General features: G+C 44.8%; 2 protein-coding genes across 8 annotated transcripts; both read left to right on the top strand.

Moving 5' to 3' along the window:
- Positions 1 to 1,642: 1,642 nt before the first annotated feature.
- DHDDS (dehydrodolichyl diphosphate synthase subunit) lies at positions 1,643 to 18,283 on the top strand. 7 transcript variants are annotated; one of them, XM_067543330.1, is made up of 10 exons: positions 1,708 to 1,765; positions 2,638 to 2,687; positions 3,094 to 3,224; positions 4,453 to 4,569; positions 6,287 to 6,429; positions 7,550 to 7,666; positions 7,845 to 7,946; positions 9,248 to 9,362; positions 11,720 to 11,827; positions 15,113 to 18,283. In XM_067543330.1, exons 3-10 carry the CDS (start codon positions 3,162 to 3,164, stop codon positions 15,347 to 15,349), a joined length of 1,002 nt encoding a protein of 333 aa, XP_067399431.1. In that variant the 5' UTR covers positions 1,708 to 1,765; positions 2,638 to 2,687; positions 3,094 to 3,161; the 3' UTR covers positions 15,350 to 18,283. The 7 variants fall into 7 exon arrangements, with proteins under 7 accessions (XP_067399429.1, XP_067399431.1, XP_067399433.1 ...); XM_067543332.1 differs by having other exon boundaries at positions 1,717 to 1,765; positions 3,098 to 3,224; XM_067543328.1 differs by lacking the exon at positions 2,638 to 2,687 and having other exon boundaries at positions 1,643 to 1,765.
- Positions 18,284 to 19,364: 1,081 nt separating this feature from the next.
- HMGN2 (high mobility group nucleosomal binding domain 2) lies at positions 19,365 to 24,002 on the top strand. The gene is made up of 6 exons (XM_067543326.1): positions 19,365 to 19,613; positions 20,923 to 20,967; positions 21,605 to 21,634; positions 22,024 to 22,074; positions 22,495 to 22,590; positions 23,103 to 24,002. The coding sequence occupies exons 1-6, from the start codon at positions 19,599 to 19,601 to the stop codon at positions 23,136 to 23,138; spliced, it is 273 nt and encodes a 90-aa protein (XP_067399427.1). The 5' UTR covers positions 19,365 to 19,598; the 3' UTR covers positions 23,139 to 24,002.
- Positions 24,003 to 25,608: the final 1,606 nt, after the last annotated feature.

Here is a 25,608-nt window from a genome sequence, read left to right as displayed (position 1 = left end):
AAAGCAAAGTTTCATACTGTTTTCAGAAGTAAGGTGAGCAAGTGTGCCTGCCACCAGAAAGCTCCCAGCCAGAGTGATCAGAATCCACTAACCACTTCGTTATGAACTATATGCCAACCAGAGCAGGATACTCCTGTGTATGGAAAGGAAATTCAGGTCCCACTCCATCAAATTCCACACAGGAACACTTCTACCAATGGCATGCCCAGGACCTCAGCTTTATTGCCCCATGGAGCACAGCAGAGTTCCCCGGTCAGATGGGCAGCTCTCCTGCTGAGCCCCTTTGCTGTAAGGGAAGCTTATCTGTCAGGCCCCATGTGCAGAGGTGTTCTTCCCTGTTCCAGTGGAAGCAGCACTCACCCACACACAATGCCCAGCTTCCCAGTCAGTACCTTCTAGCAGCGAACAATTTAGGCTTGTACCCATCGTTGAATTCTTCCCCCACTCAGAACCAACTCAGGATACAACCCAATGGGTTGTATCCTTTCTCAATTTCCCCCTTCTCCCCCATTCCAGCTTGTCCAAAATATTGCTTGCAACTCACTGTTCTGTTGTCACTAACCCACATCCCTTCACTGGCTTCCTTTCACTATTATCAGATTTAAACTCCTAATCACTACCTTCCTGGCCCTATAAGTGTTTTATATGTGAGCATCCTGCTTTATAAGAGAGCTCTAGTAAAAACTCAGTCTCTACTGGCTGTTACCACAGCACTAGACTAGATTCTTCAACCATTTCTGCTGCTCAATGGCATGTGAGGCAGCAAAGCCTGCTAGGTGTCCTACCCTCATTGTTACCGGTTTCATCAGTAGCTGAAGGCAAACAGTGACTGGAGCCACCTGGTGCAGGAAGGAGCCAAATAACCTAGCCAACGCTGACAAAAGGATGGTGCATGTGAAAATGGCGTTATCTGCTTGTGTGTGGCTGTGCCACCCACCCCCCAAAAAAAATCAGAGTAACAATCAGGCCCCATTTTAAAATGTCCCCGGCCTGGTACGCAAAGGCCTGGGGATATGGAGACAGCCCTAGTCTGACTTCTGGCTTTGGCAGGGAGATCCAGTCAGGTCAACTGGGCTGTACACAGGTGGATGGGGAGCAAATTCTGTGCCTGCCTCAGGCTTGCAGTTTTGGGGGGGGCAATGCTCCTCAGCCCCCACCCCAAACTACACCCCCGGCTGTGGGGCAGGAATGGACAGGCCTGCGTGCTGCTGGGGCTGGCCGAGGGGAGGATGTCAATGGGCTGCGATGGAGCTCGCCTGGAACAGCCGCCCCACACACCCTCCTGTGCCCCTAACCGTCCCCGCCCAGCGCGGGGGGCCGTGCGGCCCCCTTCTCAAGGCGCGAGCTGCCAGCACCAGGGCATCCCCCGCGGGCGGGCAGGGGTGGGCCTGGGCTTAGAGAGGCGCCTCGCGCCTGTAGGGCCCACCCCGGCTCTTCAGGGGCCCGCTCTACCCCCCTCAGGCGCCTTCACCCCAGCACCGCTGTACGCGTGCGGGGGGTCCCAACGCCTCTTGACCCCTTCAGCTCCCCTCCCCCAAGCCTGCGCGCGCCTCAGCCGGCTCACGCCCCTCCCCTCCCCGCGCCAGGCCCCGCTGGCAGGAGGAAGAAAGAGGCGGGGAGAGGGAGGGGATAATTAAAGGCTGCGCAGCTTCAGCGTGCCCACGGCGCATGCGCCCACCGTGCGTGCGTGCTGATGACGTAAGGAGAGGAACAGGGACACGTCATCACCCTGGTGGTCGGGGACCGGGAAGCTGCTGCGGGAGAGGTACGGCTCGGGGTTGAGGCGCGGGGGGAGAGGCGGGGAGGGGAGATCCGCCCCCCCCTTCCGAGACGAGACGGGACGGGACGGGACGTACCGTAGCGCGCCTGCTCCCCTCAGCTGGGGGGAGCCTGTGCCCTGACCCGGCAGGGGAAAGCAGTATGAGGCAGTATGGCCCAGTGGACAGAGCACTGGGCTGGGGCTCAGGATAGCTAGGCTCTAACCCCGGCTCTGCTAGCGGCCTGCTGGGTGGCCTTGGGCCAGTCACTTCCCCGCCACGTGCCTCAGTTTCCCTATCTGTATCACAGTGATAATGGTCCTTTGTAAAGCCCCTTGAGATCTACGGCTGACACGTACGGTAGGAGAGCTGGGTAATATTGTCAGTGGCTAGGCAGGAGGGCTAAGGCCTTGGGAGCCAGAGGCTCCTGTTGGGAGAGGATGGGAAAGCTCTGGTAATGGAGCCCAAGTTCTGGGAGGTGGCTGAGCTGCCATGAGTCCCTGGCCAGACATTTTCTCTAGAAGAGGAAGGGGAGGGGAATCTAAGAGGCAGTGGGTGAAGAAATCGTCCCATCTATTCACCCAGGGCCCAGGATAGATTCAAAACAAGGCCTGGGAGCGTATTACACAGTTAGAACTGGACCATCCTTCCCCACCCCCAGGCTCTCTGTCCATCTGCCTGCCTTTAGCTGAAGGTTGATATAGCTCAGAGCCCTAGTTGGAAGAAAGAAGTAAAGGATTTTCTGGGAGCTCAGCAAATTGTCGCAGACATGATAAACGGGCCAAGCATACATGGGATCTATCAGCATTTGATGTGAATTTAGTGCTGTGAAAGGTTCTGCCTTGACAACTGTAGAGGCTGAAGTCCTTTTGTTTTACAGAACAGAAATAGCACAAGCGGCAACAGGAAAGAGACTCATCTCCTGACAATGTATATTGCCCTTAAATTGGAGCAAGCACTTCTGTGGATGAAAGAGAAGTGCTGTCTCTAAGATCAGTTAATTAGTCCTTGTCTTCACTGATGACCAATTAATGACAACCATGGTGGTGGCTTTTGTAATGTCTGTGCTTATTCTCTGAAAACTATACTGAGACCCAACAAGTTGTTTCACCCAGGCCATTGAACAAGTTATCAGGTGGTAACAATTTTTGCTTGTTACCACCCAGTACTGGCAGTATAAAGCTGCAAGACTCCATATCACATTCCTAAGCTATCCTGCCCTGTGATTGCATGTTCTATTTTTCTAACTTTCGTAGATAAGTAGTAAAAAAACCTATTAGATGAGTGACTAAAGCTGACTTTTCTAAAGTGACTATTTTTACTGCTTTGGGCTCAGACAGATCCTCCTGATTCATTTGCTCCTTTTCTCATCCTGCCTCTCAAAAAGAGGCTGTGGGTAAGGCCATGTCATGGATCAAAGAAGGAGAGCTGACCATCATACAGAAATTTTGTGCCAACATTATAAAGGTAAGATATAAAACTCAGTGCTGCCTGTCACAACCAAGAATTTTCAAGATTGCTTCTCCATATTCGAGAAAAGAACTATCACTGTGACTTCTTCTGTAAGAAAATGCCATTATACAGGAACACATGTTAACATTAGTACTAAAAGTACATTCCTAAATTTTATTCAGGGATGGAAGATTACACTGGCTTCAGTCTTGTAGATGAGCAGAGCCATAATTGATGTCACTAGCAAGGTGGGATTCCCAGACTTCCAATATTTATAGTCCTGGCTGATCAAGAGATAAAGAATCTTAAAATAATGTGTCTTATCTTCTTGCCCTTTCTCTCATTTCATTTCTGACAGCCAGCATCACAAGAATCGCTAAGGCAAGAAATTAATCATTTTACCATCTGAAAGCAGATGAAAATCCTAGTTTTCAAATGGTTTAACACATTCATGTTTATCTAGTGGTTTGAGAAATAATGGCTGTTAAAATCATATGACAATTGAAAAGGGGCTGGGAGGGATGCAAGATAATTAGATAGTATATTTTAGATTAATATAATTCTTTTTTTTTTAAAGTATTTATGTTGAATGTAAAACATCCCAATAGTTCCAGAAGATTGTGTGTCTGCTGTACCCTCTGCGAGCAAATCTCGAAATGTATGCTGGGACTAACATAAGCATCTCTTTCCATGCTCAAAAAGAGCTGTAGAGGCCTAGCGAAATTAAGGGGAGAAAATATTGACCTTAGCAGTGAAACTCAGATTTTTCTGCATGTAAATGAGTTGGGTCTGTGGCCTCTCTTGAACACCAAAATAGGAAATGCTGGCAGCATAGGACATGGAACACCTGCTGAGTCTTCACTGAAAGAAGGTGGCAATCACTTCATAGTGCTGTTGCAGGCTCTTTTGTATCCTAAATATGTTCAGTTCTCTGTCACACAACAGAGTAAGGGGCAGCCATAGGCAGTTACTGGTGAGTGCCACTGCCATAGTGCTTCAAGTGGACTCTAAACGAGGGTTACCAAAGAGCTGTACGTACATCTAGTAGCCTGTGTTCTTCTGTCTTTCTCTCGCTATCCTGTTTCCTCTCTGCCCCCAAACTTTAATATGGAATCCATCTAATGCACTCCCTGTAAAGGGGCAGCATTGCCAGGAGCTAGGTGGGTTAAGCTAATTGAAGTGGGAATCCAAGTTGCTTGTTAGCTTTCTAGTCTGTTTAGTCTTTCTCCTTCTTGTCATCTAGGCAGGTCCGATGCCCAAACATGTTGCATTCATCATGGATGGGAATCGCCGTTATGCTCAGAAGTGCCATGTGAAGAGGCAACAGGGGCATTCAGAGGGCTTCGACAAACTGGCACAGGTGGGGAAGACCTTCTATATAGATGCTTCTGGGTGCCAGAGGTTTGGATGTTGGATCCTTTGTTCCAGTTTTCATCAGTGTTTTCTTTCTTAGTGCATGACAATTGTCCCCCTTCTTAATGGGAGTGGAATCTGGTACTTAGATGCTTGGTCTGGGAGTCAGGACTCCTGAGTTCTCTTCTCAGATCTACCATATTCTCCAGGGACCAGCATCCAAATCCTTTCAGGATTTTTGGACTAATAGCCTGGTTTTAAACAGGTTGAGGGCTTTTGGTTCTGATCCAGTGAACATATAGGACCTCCAGTCCATGGACGTCCCTAGTCCTTAAGGAAGGGTTGGAAGGATTGTTTGCGTAGATTGTGGGGGAGGGGCGGATAATCTCTAGTAAGATAATTAGCATGCATTTAGGTTCTTCTGTTGCTTTGAATTTGTTTTCTCTGTAGTGCTTTCTGAGGAAGGACTGTGTGGTAACTTACAACTGTGGATCGTTATACTGTTGTTAGTCTGTGAGAAGAAAGCAAGCAGGCCTGTTTAGGCAATCTGTTTTTTGCTGGGAATAATACAATGAAGGCAGGGAAACTGTTCAGCTTGGAAATCCTGGTCAGAAGGGAGAGAGACAGGAGGCGGGGCTGGAAGCCTGAGTGTCAATGCCCTTGCTAGACCACTCAGGGGAAAAACAGGTGTAGTTACTGTGAATCAACACAAGCAGTGTTATATTACATATAATCTTTTCTCTTGTATGCTACAAAAAGTGATTTCCCCGTGGGTTAGTGCTCAGTCTCTCTGGCTTAAGTACTGTAAATGTTTTCAACCATCTGTGAGCCTTCTGCTGGATGTTGATTTTATGAAGGTGGCTCATCCCTGCACCTAGGCTTCCAAGATGCTCCTTGTTGTTATAACTTATGTGGCTACAAACCGTTCCATGTTCTTGGCCATAATGAGTGACTGGTGGAAGTGTTGGTTTATTACAAGCATGTGCGGTGTAACAAAGATGCTCAAATTGGAACATTAACGAAATTGAAAGGTGACCAGTTCAAAACTGATGCAAGGAAATATTTTTCCCACACAATGCATAATTAGACTGTGGAACTCATTGCCATCTGATGTTGTTGGGGCCAGGAACTTTGCAACATTCAAATAGGTTTTGGACATTTATATGGATAACAAGAATATCCAGAGTTCAAACAGTTGCTAGTTTTGTTTTGTTTTGTTTTGAATGCTCTGGAAGGGATATAAAGCCTCATGAGTCAGGGTTTATGCCAGTGTCTAATTATTAGGGGTCAAGATGAAACTTGCAAGGAAGATGGGCTATCGCATATCTGCCTACTGTAAGTTTCTTGTGAGATATCTGGTGCTGGACTAGACTGATCCTAGTCTGACTCATTATCGCAATTCCTATGTTCCTAAATGCTCTTTCTGTTTCACTGGCTGTTCTCGAAACACACTGTAACCTACCCTGTAACAGACTCTACAGTTACACTCGGAGTTTAGGTTCTGTGCAGTGGTAAAGAAAGGGTGCATTTGTTCAAGTTGAGATTCTTTTCCAGAGTCCTTTGCGGTGAATCTGAAATCCTTATAGGATTGGGACCATTGTAGATCCTCTCCTTTTTCTTTTTCTTTTTGTCCCAGTCATTATTAGTGTAGTGATGAACTGCAGTGAAGTTCACTCACTTGCTGAGACCTGGTGCTCTAAATGACTAAATTTTTCCTCTTGCAGACGCTGCGGTGGTGTTTGAATCTGGATATCCGGGAGGTCACTGTCTATGCATTTAGCATTGAGAACTTTAAACGCTCCACGGAGGAGGTGGATGGGCTGATGGAGCTGGCGAGGCAAAAATTTAGCCGTCTGCTGGAAGAACAGTAAGATCCTCTAAGGCCATATGGAAAGGGCGAAATAAATGCGGGGAAAGGGGAGAATGGCAGTAAAGGATGTTAAAAGTGATGTTGCAATGTGTTAATTTTCATTAAATCATTGAAAGCAGCTGTATATGTCTCCAGCTGGAGACCTGGATTCTTTGTGGATTTAGATGACCACAGAGGTATTTTAATGGTTCAACAACTTGGCACATTTATTTGTGTCTGCAAGCAATATGGGACAAAAAAAAGAATGAAAGCCCTGATGTTTGTGACATCAGAAGAACTGTCAGGGGACAGGGTTAGAATAATGGGGGCTGGGGTATCATAGTTCAGTATTTGGGTGAATTGGCAAAGATAGAGAGGGTCAGAAATATTAGAGGGGTGCTGTAGGTCAGGACTGAGGTAGGCTGAACACTTGCGTATAGCACCAGTTTGCAGTGTACTGGACTCGAAACTGTTGTCATTCTCTGCTCAGAAGCTGGTACTGGAATACAGAGGTGGTTGTTGCTTTCAGGGTAGCGTTACTAGGACAGTGTCTTGTCTGTCCAGAATAACGAAATAGTGACCATGTTTCCGGCTGGCATTGTTTTTCCCTTGTCAATGCACTAGTTTCCCCTCCAACTGGAAATTAGTTGTGCTGATAGGTGAATAGCCATTATTAATTCTAGTTGCCCGTTCCTCCTCTTAATTTCTGCTTAGTAAAATGCAGGAAAATGATCACTTGTATAAAAGTCTTTCATATGATGAATTTAATTGCATCAAAGTATGGCGAACAGAATGCACAATCCCACAACTATGATGCTTATATTGATTCTTTTTTTGAACAATTACTGAGCTATTTCTGTGTGTGAGGAATCTTGTGGGTTGTTTTTGTTTTTAAATTTCCCTTGAAGAAATGGCTAGAGCTCTAGAGATGGTCAAATTCAGGCCACCTGTAAGTAATTTCAACATTACTGGCCTCTTTGACAGTTACATCAGGTCTTAATTTTGCCTGTGATGTCAAGATCCCCTTCTTCCATAACAAATGTTAGGAGTGCCAGGTGTAATTTACAGGCAATAGGGTTTGGCCTGCCTGCTGTTGGACAGAGCCAAGCTCTGTCCTCATCCTTCTTGTTCTGTGTAGGGAGAATTTGAAGAAGCATGGTGTGCGTATCCGTGTTCTTGGGGACCTACCACTTCTGCCATTGGATATTCAGGAATTGATTGCCCAGGCTGTCCTGGCAACCAGGAACTACAACAAGTAAGTAGTGCACAATTCAAAGTTGCAGAGATACTGTATCCATCACATGCCCTTAGAAATGGAAGTTCAACAGACACTTTCTGCTTTTTCCCAACAAGTATGCATCAGTGTTCTAGGGAGATTTTTTTCTGTTATCTTTTGGGTCCTTCCTTGAGTTACTTTCTTTCACATTTTTCAGATGTTTTCTGAATGTCTGTTTTGCATACACGTCAAGACACGAAATCAGCAATGCAGTGAGAGAGATGGCCTGGGGTGTGGAACAAGGACTACTTGAACCCAGGTAACTCATGTGTCTCGCTCTAATTACCCTAGTCTAACCCACGTCCTTTCACAGCTTCTGGCATGACTGTGCAGTCTTCCATGGGTGTGAAAACCTAAGAACTGTTGCTTTAAAATCCAGTCCATTTCTGGGTGTCACCATTAGGACAGTGGCATGAAATAAGTAACAGAGATAATCCTTGGAGGGGAAACAACTGCTCTTGATCAAAAGACTTCAATGTGGAATGTTCCACATATGGTAGTAAAGAATTCAGGGGGGCTGGGTTTACAAGGTCTTTCACCAAATAGTCAATCCACCTCTACCGCTGTTTACCACATTTGAGGGGGGGTAACAAGCTGCTCTTTAAAAGGATGCTGGGTGTGGTCTGGTCATTCAGTTAATGTATTGTAAAAACAGGATGATTCCTTGCAAATTTCACCCAATACTTTGTCATGTTTGCCCTTCTGGCCCTTAGGCCGTTCACTGATTCCAAACAGACTGGTTTATAGTGACTGAAAATTACTATGTGAAAGCCTTTTTTGTGACCTTAGGTAACATGGTGAGGAGTATGCTACAAGAACCTGAACAGAACAAAAATGAGTTGGAGGGTCTCACTTCAGTTCTGGTGTATGTGACATAAAAGTAGAACATAAGAACGGCCACACTGGGTCAGACCAATGGTCCGTCTAGCCCAGTATCCTGTCTTCCAACAGTGGCCAATGCCAGGTGCTTCAGAGGGAATGAATAGAATAAGTGATCCATCCTTGACTGTTGGCTTCCTTGCTGGCAGTCTAAGTTTTGAGGTCAAATAACAAATGGATCATAAGTTCCAGAGGGGTAGTCGTGTTAGTCTGTATACAACAAAAACAACAAGAGTCCTGTAGCACCTTATTGACTAACAAATTTCTGCGGACATAAGCTTTCGTGGGCTGCATCTGACAAAGTGGGTTGCAGCCCACAAAAGCTTATGCCTGCAGAAATTTGTTAGTCTTTAAGATGCTACAGGACTCTCGTTGTTTTTGCTAAATGGATCATAGAGACTGAACTCCCCTCTCTATGCTGGAAGGCGTAGAGTTGAAATGGTCAGGAGAGGGTACGGAGCTTGTCCTGCCGCTGTTTGGACTGTAGATCTCTTCAGTCTCTATTGTTGTCTGTCTAGCATGTTTCCTAAAGCTCCAATGAAATGCTCTTGGGGCCAGAACAGCAAATTCATACCGTTGTAAGTAGGCTTAGTAACTCTGATTTCATAGTGATTTCATCATCAGGCTTTGAAAGTGATCTTATTAATGGGATGTCTGTCTGTCTGTCTCTCTCTCTCTCAGCGATGTGTCCGAGTCATTGCTCGATAAATGTCTCTACACCAACAACTCCCCCAACCCAGACCTCCTGATACGGACCTCTGGAGAAGTCCGGCTTAGTGACTTCTTGCTCTGGCAGGTAAAAGCTCTGTCTTGTCCTGAAAATATTCCATGTTTGCATAACAGGCCTTTCTTCTGAGCCCAGGAGTCAGCTGAAGTGAGAGAACCAGTCATGCCTTGGCACCAGCAATTTGCTGAATGGCATAAGTCTCAGGGAAAGTCCCCAATATGAGGTTTTTCCATCTTTCCTGACCTTCATGGTGCTCTAAAATACACTCCAGTGCAACAAACTGGAGACTTTTATTGTCCTGAAAACACTTAAAATAAGAGATCACAAACTTAGTTTAGTTCACAAGTTGGTGAAGAGACTGATTCATACTTTCCTTGCTCATTCTCTCACTCATGTCAGTCCTAGTTTTAGATTATCTAAAGCTGGGAACTAACCAGTCTGGCCACATATACCCATGGGATATGATGGAAGGAACATGTGATGCACATCCACTCAGCTGTGAATGTTTAAAGGGAAAGGTTTAAAAGGACACTATCCGGTTAAAAATCATAAATTTAAGACTAGCTTGTCCCTATTTATGCACTTTATTCAGCTTGATTAATGGAATTAGATCCGTTCCCTGTTGATTTCCTTTTCTGTTTCTTACACACCTGGGCAGCACTGTGAATTTGGGCTTCAAACAATGCAGCAGCATGTTGGACTCAGACTATTTCTTGAGTTAAATTTGGAGGGGAAATGGACCCTAAACTACCTGCTGCCTTTAAACAACCACTGACCAAGTCTCAGTTACCAGCTCTGCAGATGACAAGTTTGCAGATGTTCTCAAATCTGAATTGTGACTCGCTTCCAAATTGTCCCGTCCTCTCCTCCTCCAAAAGTTTGGGGTACAGTGTACTCTGGACAGTTGTGAACATCATAAGCAAATGTTGCTTTCTCTACTTTCATTCGTCATCTCACCAGTGAGGTAAGGATTGATATCTTGAAGAGTCAACCACGTCATTAAGGGTCCCTCCAGGCAGTGCCTCAGCCAAGTTGACAGGGCATTAGTGGGAAACATACATTCCTACAGCACTTACTATAAATGAAGTTCTTCATTCTGTCAATCTGGCATCCTTCACCAGCACATTTTCCAAAATAGCAGTTTCTGAGAATATTAGAGTTGGAGGTTCTTACCAGCTGAATTCCTGATTCTCTTCATTCTTACGTCACCTCATGTTGTGGTCATGTAATGTAGACATACAACAAACCGAATGGCAACACAGAAGAAGGGCACAACATCTGTCACCCAAAAATATATGTCTGACAAATACTTCTATGCCATGTATTTGTGCTGTGCTGGTAAAATGAGTTTGTTCAACTTCTAGTCTACACTGGAGAATGGGAGGAAGTGGCCAAGAAATGGATCAGACATTGTGGAGAAGTTACTAAATGGGTGTGAGGGCTCCACATACCTCCAGCGTCACCACTGCAGTATCTCCTATACAACGACAGCCCCGAAGCAGGAGTTATTCTGATGTAGATGAAGCTAATTTGAAATTTTGGAAGGGAATGTCTTAGAAAAATTTTATGTTTCTCTGCAACAAAAAAGAATTTTAAGTTCTCCAAGACTTTATATAGTGCTTAGTAAATCTTCAAAGAACTGTACAAACATTAACCTGTCCTGGCAATGTCCCTGGAAGGTAAGCAGTATCCACATCTTGCAGAAATTCTAGTAAAAGAATTAAATAACTTTCCAAAAGCCTTTAGAAGGAGTTGATGGCAAAACCAAGATTTAACTGGAGAGATCCTAGCTCCCAGTCCTATGATGTTACCACTGTGCTATGTCTCTCAAATCCAATATGCAGTTACAATGATATTAAGAGAGGGCAAAAAGGAATCGCACAAGATGTCTTATGTTAAATGGTGGTCCAGAGGTCATGTTCTGATCCCTAATATGAACCTGCCATCCTGTGTGGCTCGATGCTTAATTTGTTAGCAATAGTTCCTCCTAAGACCAATGTAATAGTCTAACCCTGCCTGCATGTTGTACTGGGGATGGAAGACCCTTGTAGTTCCAACAGTAGAAACAAACAGGTGAAAACGGAAGTGTTGAGCTGACTCTGAATTTCCTGGCTGTTGTGGTTTTAATTTAAACCCTCTTCCTCCAAATGGTATGTTTCCCTTCTGAGGGATGTTTGTTGCTTAAAGCTTCCCAGCCTGTTCCTATTAAAATGTCACACAATGAACCGGATAAATCAGGCTGTATTGTAATTCTTGGAATAACGTATCTGGACAGCCTCACGTACGCATGCAGGCAGGACCTGATCAACAAATCCTATATGAGCCCCTGGCTGGGAAGCTCTGGCATAGCTTGTGAGTGACGGAGCCACTTCTTGATGATTTTCATCCCTAGGTTACTAAATTCTTGGTGATCTTGCTTTCTGCAGACATCTCACTCATGCCTGGTGTTTCAATCTGTGCTGTGGCCAGAATATTCCTTCTGGAACTTGTGTGAGGCTGTCCTTCGGTTCCAGATGAACCATAGTGCTTTACAGGTAAGAGCATTAGAGAGGAAGAGCCCAAGGCAGAATATACTGTCTACACAAAACAGTAATGTGCTGGAGGACAGGAGAGCATGTATGTAAAGTAACCTAGTAAGGATTAGAAACATTGAAATTAACCATGTTTGAATACACTAATGATGTGTCTAGTCATACACTGTTTCACTAGTGGCCTACGGCAGATGTGCAGGAGTGGGGTGAATACAGTGATGTCTGGTGGCTGGGGTGGTTTCTGCAGAATGTTTCATACAATTTCTAGCCTTTATAATAATGATGGCCTAGAAAATCTGAGGCAGTGCTGAGCTGACCTCATTCAATAGTGTTTGCCTGAGTTTGCAGATAATAGAAACAGCTCTGACATCCGGGAGACCTGTCCTGTTCACCTCATTAGGGTGTTCATTCTGAACATATTGCAATACGTTTAACTCATCAACTGATGATGATCTTAATAGAAGTATCCAGCAACTTTGGGTTCTAGGCAGCAGTTAAATATCCAACTTCCTCTACAAGTAAAGAGAAGGTGAAAAGCCCTAATAATGCCTCATGCTACTTATCAGCTTGTCACTGCTCATGTAATTTGGGTTGTACCTCAGTGATGAAAACATAAAATTTAAACAAATTCCCCCAGTTTCACTAGATTGCTTTAAATGCCTCATATTTTGATGGTATAATAGGGTTTGATTACAATGCATGTATTAGCCTGGCTAAAATGTCACCTATATGTAGATAACCCCGTTTCCCAAGGTATTAATATGTGAATCCACAACTCTCTGGGAGCATTCTTATCCTGTCCCTTTCAAACATGCAGATTTCTGAAAAATACTCAAATTCATGTTTTTAATGCCATTCTATTCATGTAGTAAGTCTCTGCTTTCCATTTAGTTTTCTTCCTGATCTAGATTGATTTAATCTCAGTGCTACAGCTTCTTAAATATGGTTTATTAAAACAGCCAGCAGTGAAACTGACTGTGGCTAGCTGTCATAATAGCTTCAAATCTGTTAGCCCCGTACATACAGTCATTAGGCCAGCTATCTCATGGCAACAGGAAATCAGTTGAGGGCGTTTCTGCAGAAGTTGGTTAGAGATTCTAGCCAAAACTTGTGTGAATTTCTAATTTTGTTTTTGGCTTTACTTGGTTATGTTCCCATATATTACTAACGAATATGATCAAATACAAGGACTTACTAAAAAAAAGTTACTCTATTTAAAATGAGTTACTGTTGCTAGACCAAATTTTACCGGAACTCAGTGTTTTCCAGCTACTAGCACTGTCACTCGTTTCCCCATTTTAAGGAGAGTTGCTAGAGCCTTAATTAAAAGAATAACCAAGATTACTTGGGGCAGCCTTAATCTTTGGTTAGTGCTGCACATTGCTACATGGAACCATTGTTAGATTTCCGGGCCTGCTGTCTCTACAGGGTATCAGCAGTTGTACATGCTGCTGGGTGTGCATTCAGACTTTGCAGGAGGAGATCTCCTTGCCACTCTAAAGTAACTGCTGAACCTTAGTAAGGAGCTGGGTTGATGGCACATGAAGAAAGTCCCATCCAAGACCAAGAAGGGTCAGCATAGGTGTGGGATGAATTCTGGCAAGAAGGAAGTATGTCAATGAAGATGTGATGGGGTTTTGATGGTTTGACTTCTGTTAGATGAAAGTATATTTCATCAGCTGGAGGGGTCTATTCTGGGAGGGGGCTTCTGCACTGTCAGGACAGCTTTTGGAGGCTGGGGAGCAGAGAAGGGCTGGTACAGTTGAGGTTTTGAAGACTAGCAGAAGGGTCATGTTGAAAGTATTTATCTCTGTCTGGGAATATTGGAGAGTTATGTTCCTCTCCCTCTGCCTCTATTGGGCTAAACCGTTTCACTGTGCTCTCTGCCATCCTACAGGGTAGGGTGTGCAATATAGAGGCTGGGGCCTTCTAATCCCAGATCATACAACTTCAGGCTTTAGAGCATCCCTTTAATTGCTCTACAGTGGGCCCACAATTCAATAGAGAGGCTGGGAGCTGGTTCATGGCACTGGTGTGTAATTGCGAAGCAGCTGAAATCGGAGCTGTTCTATAAACAGGGAGGAGGGTAGTGCAAATGATTAATGACAGATTGGTCAGCAAGCCACTTACATCAAAATCAAGACATCAGGTCTCTCCTGGTAAACAGACGCCATGTCACTCTGTCCAGAGGCAGAAAACCTGTGTGGGAGAATTCAGTTATCTGAGTTATTTCAAACAGATAACCCTACGTCTGTGGAACATACCTCAATTGAATGGCTCATCCAAGCACATGAGGAGTTAGCAGCAAAAGAGTTATACTAGTATCTAAAATGTCATATATAGACTTCCTCACTGGAGTGAGCTGGGGGTCATTCACACTTCTTAGAGCTACTGTTTGTCTTGTCGCTTACTTGAAAGGACAGCACTGCCTTGGTATGTTTGGCATCTTGTTGTCACAACCTCAAAGTTTAGTAACATTTTTTAGATCAAAGCTTATTTTTTGTGGAAAAAGTTGGGGAGACTCCTAAATCCATTTAAAACTCCCCAGTCTCCATTCATGTAGATTTCTAGCATTCAAAAGTTACTTCAAAATATGATGCTGAGAGAAATCTGAAAGTACTTCTGTACTAGAAAATGTCAATACTTAATAGATGTACAGGTTACCATATTTACATTTCTATAGCCCCCGTACTGTGTCTTAAATCAGTGCATTATTAAGTCCAAAGTGTCATCTGGGTGGTGTGGTGAGCCTGCTTTTGCTTTCTGCTGAAGCAGATTACTTCAACCAGCTGGTCATCAGATGATAGACTTGCCCTATAAACCATTAGGCTGTTTCCTATCATGCCACCTTTGAACTGCTGTGAGAACAGGTTTCCAAGATTCTGGGATGGCTTTGACAGGGACTGTTTATGTATACATGGGTTTGTGGTTTGAGAGCTCTGTTGTAAACTAGTTTGTTTATCTCTGATTCAGATACTTGAGGTTTTTCCACTGGCAGTCACAGCCTTTTTTCCATTCTAAATGTGAGTCAGTGTGTGACCAGACCTAAGTTTCAGTGAAGGGTTCCTTAAGGATTTCCCTGTACCTTTTCCAGCCAATCAAACAGTTGCCTAACATTACAGGAGATTCATACAGGGCCTATTTTGGGTTTTATCTACAGATTGATAGCTAAGTAAGCAGAGACTTATTTTTGCTGCAGCCTGTTCTGCTGTGTTATCTGTCCCACAGAAAGAGGAATGAGCCGAAAGGGCCAGGAAAATACTAATACTCTATTGCTTTTCACTTCAGAAGGCCAGAGATTTGCACATGGAGGAAAGGAAGCGGCAGCAGCTGGAAAATGACCAGGCTTATGTGACAAACAAACTGCAACAGGAAGGGTCTGCATCCCATGGAGACTCTCAGCGCCGATGGACACTATTGCAGAAATGCACTGCCCTGCGGGAAAGGCGAATCCAGGGCTTTCTGCAGGCTCTGGAGCACAAAAGAGTGGACTTCCTTGAAAGATTGTGTACAGTGTCTGCATGACCTTGATGTTAGGTGGGTCTTGTGAGGGTGAATATCAGCAGTGTTAGAAATAACACAACTGTTTGGCCAGAGGAATTCACTGTCGGGGGTGGGAGGGTTCCTCGGTGATGATGCAGAACTGGTACAAGATTTTATATCTCCAGTGGCACTCTCCAAAGGGCAGAGGCTGAATACTATAAGGCTTTCTAGTTCTGTAAATGCCACTGAGAAAGGTGATGTGGCAGGATGTTCTTGCCTCCTGTCACTAAAAATGGAGAAAGGAATACAATGCACCCTCTCTTATCTCTGCTGCCTGACACTTTACATCTCTGGGTGTTTTTGTGACAAGCATTTGACTAGAATTAACTTCCAATGTGGTTAAGTCCCCTTGTGAGTCAGCTGAGACAGAACAACCCAATCCTCCCTTAAATCTACACTGGACCCTGTGCTTCAATTCCTACTGCCACTTGCAGTGAGATTTGTTTATTATCGTAAAATGGGTGGTAAGCTTTTCCAAAAAAGAAGCACGCTATTCCCATTCTGTGTGGAAAGATTTGTTTATGGTGGGGACATGTTATGAGCTGTGGCAAAAAATATTCTCAAACTTTTCTTGTAGAATTTTGCTCTTTTGAACTCGTTATCATTTTGTTCCAGGTTTTGATACATCTGCTGCTGACTTTCAAAGAGCTGTAGCAAAATATACACTGTCAGCCATGCTGTATTAAGCCCTTAAGCATCATCTTATATTTGCATTCTTGTTCCATCATCCTCTCTGCAATATTTAAGCAAGGGCACAGGTGTCTTTTCCAATATCAGAAATAATACTTTATTTTTGAGGGGGTGTGGAGAAAGAACTGGCTGTGAATCAAATACCTTGTTAAAAAGAACTTGTCTGAGGCAGGGAGAGAACTTGGCTAAAGCCAGCTAGGTTATGGTCTATTAAATGAGCATAATACTCAACCCACATGTTCAGCTTTCCCATTCTGCTTCAGAGTATAAGAATGGTCTTAGCTCAGGACAGGGGGACTGTGACCAATCCATGTTTCTTACTCAGTATGGTTTAAAGATGACATGTAGTAGCTCTTAATATGGATGGTTTGCATGGCTGTGGAGTAATTAGATGATGGGAAAGACTCAGTTTGGCACTGTATTACCTGATTTGAATTCCCTACTGGCAGGGAGATGGACTATCTAACCTTCTAGTTCTTCTTCATTTCTGATTTCTGTGTGTTTTTTGTATGGTCAAAACCAACTGAAAATGTCTCCACAACTTGTTTCTAAGGCATATTCAACTGTAACAGCAGCTTTTAACGTGTTCCTTTTACCTCCAGATAAAAATGCAGATTTAAAAAATTTAAGTGCTGCGTAGCACACTGAAAATGATTGTGAAGAGGGTAATTAAAATGTCAAACTATGAATAAAGCATTTTAATACAAAACATATTTCTAAAATGAGCTGAACATTTTAAACTAGAGGGAGTTGCTTTTCTAAGGTTTAATAAAGAACATGCCTGGGTCTAATGTAATGTTGTTCCTTAACCTATGTATAACTCCCCACTTTATTCCTGTGGAAATGGAGTGGATTAGCAGATTTTCTGATTTATTCTGTTTGGGTGATGTGCTGGAATCCTGAGACATTGGCTGAATAAACCACTTTCCAGTGCATCCTCTTGTGTAAATAGCTAATGCTACCCCGATTGTGAAATCTATGGGTGACGGAGGCTGTCGATTTTATAGTGTTTATCTAGTTGCATTTCATTTAATTCTTTCTCTACGTTTCAAGAGGTCTTCTATGGAAATAGTTCTTCAACCTAATCTCTCATTTTTAAGGAGATGGATTCCTCTGTAATCTCAATTTACAGTGTATGTAGAGTCCTAGCACAGTACTTGGGAGCCCTCTTCCACTGTACCCTTCAGGAACCAGAGAATACGTTCTGTGCAACAACCTGTTTTTGGCCAAATAAAATATTTTCAGGTGTATGATGAAAACAAGGGCAGCCTAAACTACAGGGGTATGTTGTTGTTTTTTTAAGCAAGGAAGAGGGAGAAATAGATTCTGAAAAACAGCAGGCAGAGCTTGTAAGTATATGCCTTTAGGAATGGGACTTTCCAATTAGATTAAACCCACAGGAAAAGAGTTGAAAGCCTTTTACAGGGGCAGTCCAACTTGCATAGTTTAGAATGGTGTAAAAGACTTGATGGAAGGGGGATAGAAGATGGATAATCATCACTGGAAAGTTGTCTAGGAAGGTTTGCTGTGTAGTTGAAGAGCATTGTTACAACCCAATAAGTGGCCCTGTGCTATTCTTCTAGAGATGGATAAAGGGAAAAGTTTGACAGAGGTTAAACTATGTACCTAATAATCAGCCGCTTTTAGTGTAGCAAATGTACATGAAAAATAGACCATGTGGTCTTTCTCTAACTGTGTCTTCCTGTGGAAAGGGGCAGACTTTACAAGTCATTTGCAATCAGTAATGGTTACTGGCACTCAAACTTTCACCTTTTGAGTTTAATAGTCCTTAATCTATTTTTTCTGGGCTTTTCAAACACTGATTAGCTCCCCTCTGTGTGATGGAAAACTTGGACTTTTGCAGGTTTATTGGGGTGGGGAAAAAGGTGTGTTTTCAGCTAGAGAAGCTTCTAATCAGTTTCTCTTATTAGCCTAGTGTTGATCTGTTTTTATATGGCCAAACGCATACTATTATCTGAAAGCACCCAGTTCCATCGAGTTGTTTAACTCAATCCCTATCCTTTGAGTTGTCTGCTCCTTCCTCTGCTCATTGACTTGGGTATTCCTTTTAATCGGTCAGTTGCCATTTTGACTGATTTCATGTTGTAATTTAGAAAACTTCGGTTCATTTTTTGCGTTGGAGCCGGGCGGGGTGGGCGCTTAAACCTCAGGAACGATCAGTGGGCTGCGGCGTGTGAACCTGCGGCGATCTCTGCCTTTGTCTAGGTGCTGCTGGGCTTTGGCTGGACTGGGCTCCTCCCGACAGCGGCGCTTTGTTCCCCGGGGAAGGCGCTGGCAGCCTCCCAAGGGGCTTGCTGTGGGTGGGAGAGCGGGTCTAGCGGAGCGTGGAGTCACTAACCCTAGGGGTGGTCCTACCGGCCTACAGGAGTGTGCCTGGCCTGGGGGGATACGCCAGGTCCGGCTGGTGCTGAAGGGACAGCTCCTGATCCTGCCCATTGGCCCCCAGCAGACACCGAGGCGGGGGGCTGGCTCCAGGTTGCAAAGCTTGCACCTTGCACGTGCGGTGCAACCGGGCCAAGGAGGCTGCCCGCGCGGAGCTTGTTCCCACCGGCCCAACCCGCTCATTGGCGGCAGCGCCAAGCCTGGGCAAAGTGGGGGCGCCGGCCCCAGAGCCGCCAGCCTCCCCCCCATCTCACGTTGAAGCGCTGGTGCAGTCCCCCGTCCCCACCCTCTCGCTCCAGCTGCGGGGGGGGGGGGGGGAATTTCAGCAGCCCGCTGGCCGGGGAGGGGCGCAGAGGCTGCTTCTTTCTCCCGCTGGGCGCTCGCATTACGTCGAGCTCTATTCTAACCCCGCCCGTGACCTGCGGGAGGACTTCGCGGAGCCCCACCCCCACGTAGCGGGGGCACAGCGCCCTCCCCCGCCCGGGTACAATGCACAGCTCCCCCCCCCCCCGATTTGGAGAGCGGGAACGTGCAGATCCCCCGATATTTGACAGGTCTCCGCTAAGCGCTGCCCGCCCCCACAGGGGGTGGAGGTTAGATTTTCCAGCCCCCCCCCTCCTTCCCGCTAGGTGCCGTGGGGGGTGCTGAAGATGCAGGCCCCGGCTTGCACCAGGGGCAGGAGGCGGACTGCCGGAGCAGGTCTGCACGGACCGGAACAGAGCGTTCGCAGGGAGCGGAGGGCGCGTGGCAGGCGCAGCAGCGCGAGCGCTGGCATGGCGGGGAGGAGAGGGCAAAGCTGCGCGCGCCACTACCTCCTTTTTTTTTTTTTTTTTTCCTCCCTCCCCCCCCTCCCGCCTCGCTTGGCCCTTCCCCCACGTGACCCACGCTGGCCAATGGGCGGGTGGGGTGGTGGGGATCCGGCTGGAACCGGTTGGGCCGCGTCCGGCTCTATATAAAACTTTATAAACACCCGATTCAAATTAGTGGGGTCGGGAGAGAGAGACCAGCGAGCCTTGCGCCTCCGCCTGTCATAGTGTCCCATCCAGGCGAGCCACTCTCTTATCACGAACGCCTGGCCCGGACCCCGTGAGCCCCTCTCACTCCGCCCAGACCAGCTCCTCACGCAGCGCCCGGAGACATGCCTAAGAGAAAGGTACGGGGCGCGGCCAGAGGGCAGCTACTTTACCCCCTACCCGTTTGCAGGGTTCAGGTCCTAGGGCCCAATTGCTGCCTCCCCCTCCCCCACCGCCGTTCCTGAGGGGGACCATCCGCTCTAGTCTTTCTCCCTCCCCCTCCCCCCGTTTCGGGGCGGTAACAGTCGGCTGTGAGGCGGCGCGCAGGAGAGGCCCCAACGGTCGCGGGGGAGGGGCGGGGCAGGGCAGCGCGAGCCACTTCGTGACTGTTACTCGTCGCGCGCGGTTAATGGCCTTGGGCAAAGTAGCCTGACCGGGGAAGGGGGAGCCCGAATGAAGAGGGTGGCGGGCCGCGGCCGGGCCTGGTAGGATTAATGGGCGGCCGAGCGGCCGGAGCCGGCTCGATCCGGTTGGTTTTGGCGGGAGGGCGGCTGGCTTGATGCATGTGCCCGCGCAGAGCCAGGGAGCGCGCGGGGGTTGTGCGGGCTCGCCCCCTCCTTGAAGAGGAGGCGAGAGCGCGCGGGAAAGGGCGGGAAGCGACCGCGCTCTGGCGCTGGGGCCGAGTTACCGCCAAAACCACCGCCCTGGCTGGGGCCCTCAGCGGGAGCAGGGTCTCCTTCGGGCAGCTCAGGCCCTGAGCCCGGGGGGGGCAACTAGTCACCTCCGCTGGGCGCTAGGTTCCAATCCTGGAGGCGGATGGGGAGCGCGAGGTCTCCCGTTTACATCCCCGTCCCTCAACTCTGTCTCCGGGGAGTAGAGTGGGGAGATGGTCCGTTAGTGCTTTATAATGGTGAGGATCCCACTATCGCCCCATTACACCCATGGGCAAATGAGGTGCGCCCTCTCCTCAGGCTCCGGGAGATACGGTGCTGTGTCCCATGCCCCAGAACCCAGGCGTCCAGGCACACCGTTCATCCCTGCTCCCAAATACGTTATGGCATGGCAATTGCTGCTGTTCCAGCTTTGGTTAGCAAGCCTGGGGATGCCGGTGTCACAGCACTGATCTTAAATAGCATGCAGCCCAGCCACACCACAGTGTATTGGGCTGACAATCCAATAGCCTGGTGGAATAAATGAAACATACAAGCTTGAGGAGGGTGGGGGAGACATCCTGGGGACTCAGGACTCTCTCAGGTGAAACTGAAAGTAAATTTCAGGTCTGGCCCCCACCACCAGAGTGAGAGTTCAAATTAATGCACATGTTTGATCTAAGAAGTACCTCCAAACAAACAAATTGCATCCCAGCGCAGTGTCTTGAGGCTAGTAGTTTTTCAGCCTTTTAGTTCACTGCTGTTAATTTCTTGGTGTAACTAGTCCTTTTCATTGTAGGCTGAAGGAGATTCCAAGGGCGATAAGGCCAAAGTTAAGGATGAGGTAAGATTTATCTTCTGAGGAAGTTTATACATTAAATGTTTGGATTTCAAGATTACAGGTTTGATTTTGATACATTTTAAGGGGGAGATCATATTTTTCATTTATATTAACCCTTGAAAGACTGGTTGTAGGTCTTTTAAGCTTAGCCTTCATAAACTGAGCTAGCAGCTGTTTCCCCATATTGTCCATTTAAGCAATGTGTTTTGTTCCTCATGCTAATGTGAAGAAAGCAGGTCAAATGTTCCAGTGTTAGTCTTTTTTTATACTTCTGAATCTAAGGCTTTGTCTACACTATCGTTTTTGTCAGTCAAGGCTGTGGGGGGAAAACACACCCACGACTGACATCAGTTTCACCAATAAAAGCGCCAGTGTGGACAGTGCTATATTGTCAGGAGATGCTGTCCTGCTAATGAAGCTACCGCTGCTCATTGGGGTGGTATAATTATGCTGGTGGGAGAACGCTCTCCTATCGGCATACAGTGGTTACACAGGAGACCTTGCAACGGTACAGCTGTGCCACTGTAAGGTCTGTAGTGTAGACATAGCCAAGCTTACTTTGTGGTTTTTACAATAGATTGTTAATCCATACTTTTCAACTCTTCTGATAGTTGTGTTAATTTGTTTTCTTTTTTGATAGCCACAGCGGAGATCAGCAAGGTTATCTGCTGTAAGTATTTTGTTATTGGGATGAGGTATGTTGCATGATAAATGCTTTAAAAAAATACTGGTCTTAATATTAACCCTGAAGATTTGTTGGAAGTAACATCTTGCATTATTCTAGAAGGCTCATAAGTAAGTCACTTGGGAGAAGGTTATCCGCTCATTGCCTGGTGTGAATATTGTGCTGTATTACAAGCTAGAGCAGTGGTGTGGTAGCTGAGACAGAAACCCACCCACATGGGCAAACCGCCTTCCCACTTTAAAAGTAACTTGGGCAAGTCATGATTTGGGGGGGGGAAATCTAAGTGCTTGCCATTAGTGCCCTGTGGGGTCTACATTTCAGTTGTGTGTTTTTTGTTTGTTTTGTTTGATTTTTTTTCCCCCCCCTCCTCCTAGAAACCTGCTCCACCGAAGCCAGAGCCTAAACCTAAAAAGGTAGCTCCAAAGGTAAGTTGATACCATGGGAACCAAATTAGTGTAAAATATCATGAACGTACTGTGCGAAATATCTTTGTGATCTCTTAAGTTTGAGACCTAGCCTAGTGGTAACAAGTAATCAAGGCTTAAATGTTCAATGTCAGTGCATTTATCAAAAAAAATTGTTGATGTTATTTCAGTTACATTAGAATTTGTGAGAGAGAGCTGGTCAAGTACTTCAAGGCAGTACTTCCATTAAAGCTGTAAATTTAGTTCTCTGGTGAAAGATAAATGCTTGTGTATACTACTCTATTCTCCCACTTACATCTAAATTCCAAATAGTATACTGTTTCCCCATCTTGCCAGTTATTGGGCTCTTGCAGGTACATAGTTTGGTATTGAAGGTGCTTGTACTTCTAACAATATTAATATCTTCCCACCACTTGACAGAAGGGTGAGAAGTTACCCAAGGGAAAGAAGGGTAAAGCTGATGCTGGCAAGGATGGAAACAACCCTGCAGAAAATGGAGATGCCAAAACAGACCAGGTATAACAGCATGTCTAGTAGCCTCAGTTACTCTAATGAACTGAGACTTTTTTGTGTTATTAGGTAAAGACAGGTCTAGGCCTGTCCTATAAAAAGAGAGATTATTTGATTTGTTTGTTATTTGCTTAAGGCATAAGCCATGTACCCACTTACATTTAAGGGTTTGCTATGGGCTGTTTGGTTCCCACCATTCTTAACTGGTGTGTACTTAAAACAAAAGTCATTTGGTGCTAGTTGAAAGCAGCAGTGCTTAAATAGTTACTGATGTCATGCACTGTTACTTTAATACTATTGGTGCATGGAAGAGCATAACTTCAGGCTTGCTTCTAAGGCTCCTCTGATTCTGCATTTCACTTCATTAACATTATCTGATTACTGTAAGAGAGCACAGTTTTAAGATCCTCAGTGGTTGGGAACTATAATTGGTTTCCTCCCAGATTCTGTTATGAATTGCTTTGTGAGAAGTGAGTAAGTTTGCACAGTGCACTGACTGCTTCTCCTTTTTCTTTTAGGCACAGAAAGCTGAAGGTGCTGGTGATGCCAAGTGAATTGTGTGAATTTTTGATAACTGTGTACTTCTGGTGACTGTACAGTTTGAAATACTATTTTTTATCAAGTTTTATAACAATGCAGAATTTTTTGTTTTACTTTTTTTTAAGCTATGTTGTTAGCACACAGAACGCTTCATTGTTGTGTTTTTTGGGGAGCAGCAGGGGCAAGTATCATTCTATTTCTCTGAACCCAATTTTTAAAAAAAATCCCCTTCTTTTTTGAGAGAAGGGCTCTTCCTGGACATGAGGAGGGGGGATTCCCTGATGTTGCATATCAATGTAGGTTTGTGAAATGCATTGGAGCGAGCATTGAAGCTCCCAACATGCCTGCTTGCCAGTTTTAAAACTGCAGTTTTAAATGCCCTCTCTTTTCTCATTTCCTTAGTCATTTTGCATATAGCTTATCACCCCTTTAAGTATGGCAAAAGACATTTTGGGACTTATCACCCTAATGCATTGTCACTGTCAGGCAATCCAGACTTCCAATGTCCAAATTGGGATGTGAGGGCTCTAAAAGGAGCTACATTTCCTTTTTTATATTGTGGATCTTCAGATTAAGAACTCTGCAGTTTTAATTTTGCTTTCCTCTAAAAGTCAGGGTAGGCTCATGAAAAGTTGTTAAACAACATGCTAAATGTGAAAGTGTCCACCCTCACTCTAAACATTTCCCTGTTCAAAGTATGAAATGAAGATTCTTCATTGGTTTTATATAGTAACTTTTTAAGTTTTGGTAGTCCATGAAGGGAGGGAGAGTTTGAAGTTGTTGTAAAATGTTGCAGATTGTAGCCCATATCCTGCCTGAATTACCATGATTGTTTATGAAAAGTACCTTTAATAAAGCTGGATACGGTTTGGCTTGGACTGTTTTTAATATTTGTTTTCTATGGCCTCTCCCTCCTTCAGGCATGTTACCATGTCAAAGGTGAAAGTGCACAGTTGTATTTGCTTAACATCTTCATATATATACATTAATAGGATAGTCTGACAAAACAAAAAGCTGTAATTAATCACCTTGCCCTTTTAGTACAGGTGCATACACCTGGTAGCTACACTTCAAGGTTTGAGTCATATTTGACCCCAGACTGCATTCTGGGCTGGTACATGGGAGGGGGTGGTTACACTACAGGTTTCTTTTGTGTTACACCTGGCTTCAAGCTACCATTTTGGACTTTTGTGCATGAAGACCTACTAAACTAACAGTTCTGAATGTCATGGTCTTACAAATCATGAATGCTTCAATTAGAAGAGAACTAATATTTTAACTTCCTAGATTTTACTATGAAAACAGTACTAGCATGTTGTAATGGGCTATGTGTGTAGTTTTAAAAAAAACCAAAAAACTGCCAGCTTAATTTTAACAACATAAGAATGGCCATACTGGGTCAGACCAACGAGCCATCTAGCCCAATATCCTGTATTCCAACAGTGGCCACACCAGGTGCTTCAGAAGAAATTAACAGAACCAAGTGATCCATCCCATCACCCATTCCCAGCTTCTGGCAAATAATTTTTTGGCTGTGCAGAGATGATTGGCAAAGTAGGAACTTGGGAGCAAATTTGAGTAAGAAAGTCATTTTTGTTCAGTTACTTCTCAAGTTGAGCCACACTTAAAGAATACCTTACACTTTAAATCTTCTTAAAATAAATACACCACCTCAAATTACATTCATTAACCTGCACTTGAGTCCCCTTGACAATTCCTGTGGTTCTACAATCACATCTTTTTATTTATAAAATTTGTCAGCTGTAAATTTTAATAGGTTAAAACCAGGCAAGGGGTTGTTTGCATTGTGCCTCTTAACTAGTTAAAGTGCTTTAAGTCAGCGTGAACCTAGTTTGTTCCATTCAGTTACTGTCTACATCAGTAACTTTAGTGGAGAAAAGTTTGTTTTTTGTAAACCTTCCTGAGCAGCATTTGTGCATTGTAATTATTATACACTAATATTGGAGCAGTGACATTTTATGGAAGATTCCTGCCTGAAGGAGGTGCATCTACAAAGATTGTGTCCTAGGAGAGCCATAGGAAGATTATAGCTTATTTTTAATTGAAGTCCTTATTCCTTCAAAAAATGTAGGAATTTTATTATCTCAAGCATGTGGTGTTGAGAGGTATGGTCAAAGTGTACCTGGTGTACTACTTTTTGATGTCACTTGGGCTAGAAAAGTACAACAGATGAACTACTTCTAGTCAACTGTTACTTACTGCTCATTTTTACTACATACTTAAAATTTTATTGTCTAAGTAGTAAAATGAGGAATGGTCATGCCATACACACCAGCTATACATAGCATAGGGTAAGAAAAATCCCATGTGCTCTAGATAGTATTCAAATAATTAAAAAAAAAAAAAAAAAAAAAACCCACCAAAAACCCACTTGAGAGACAAAGTAATACTTTGGCAAACTGAGATTTTAAACTATACAGTTTAGGAGCAGAATACGATTTCACATTCACACAGTATCCAGTT

The sequence above is a fragment of the Emydura macquarii genome, unplaced genomic scaffold, assembly GCF_026122565.2.
Source record: "Emydura macquarii macquarii isolate MOO-44397 ecotype Brisbane River unplaced genomic scaffold, CSIRO-AGI_Emac_v2 contig_820, whole genome shotgun sequence".
In the NCBI taxonomy this organism is placed as follows: domain Eukaryota; kingdom Metazoa; phylum Chordata; order Testudines; family Chelidae; genus Emydura; species Emydura macquarii.
The sequence above is the reverse complement of the archived record's forward strand: the minus strand, read 5'-3'. Positions and strand labels throughout refer to the sequence as shown.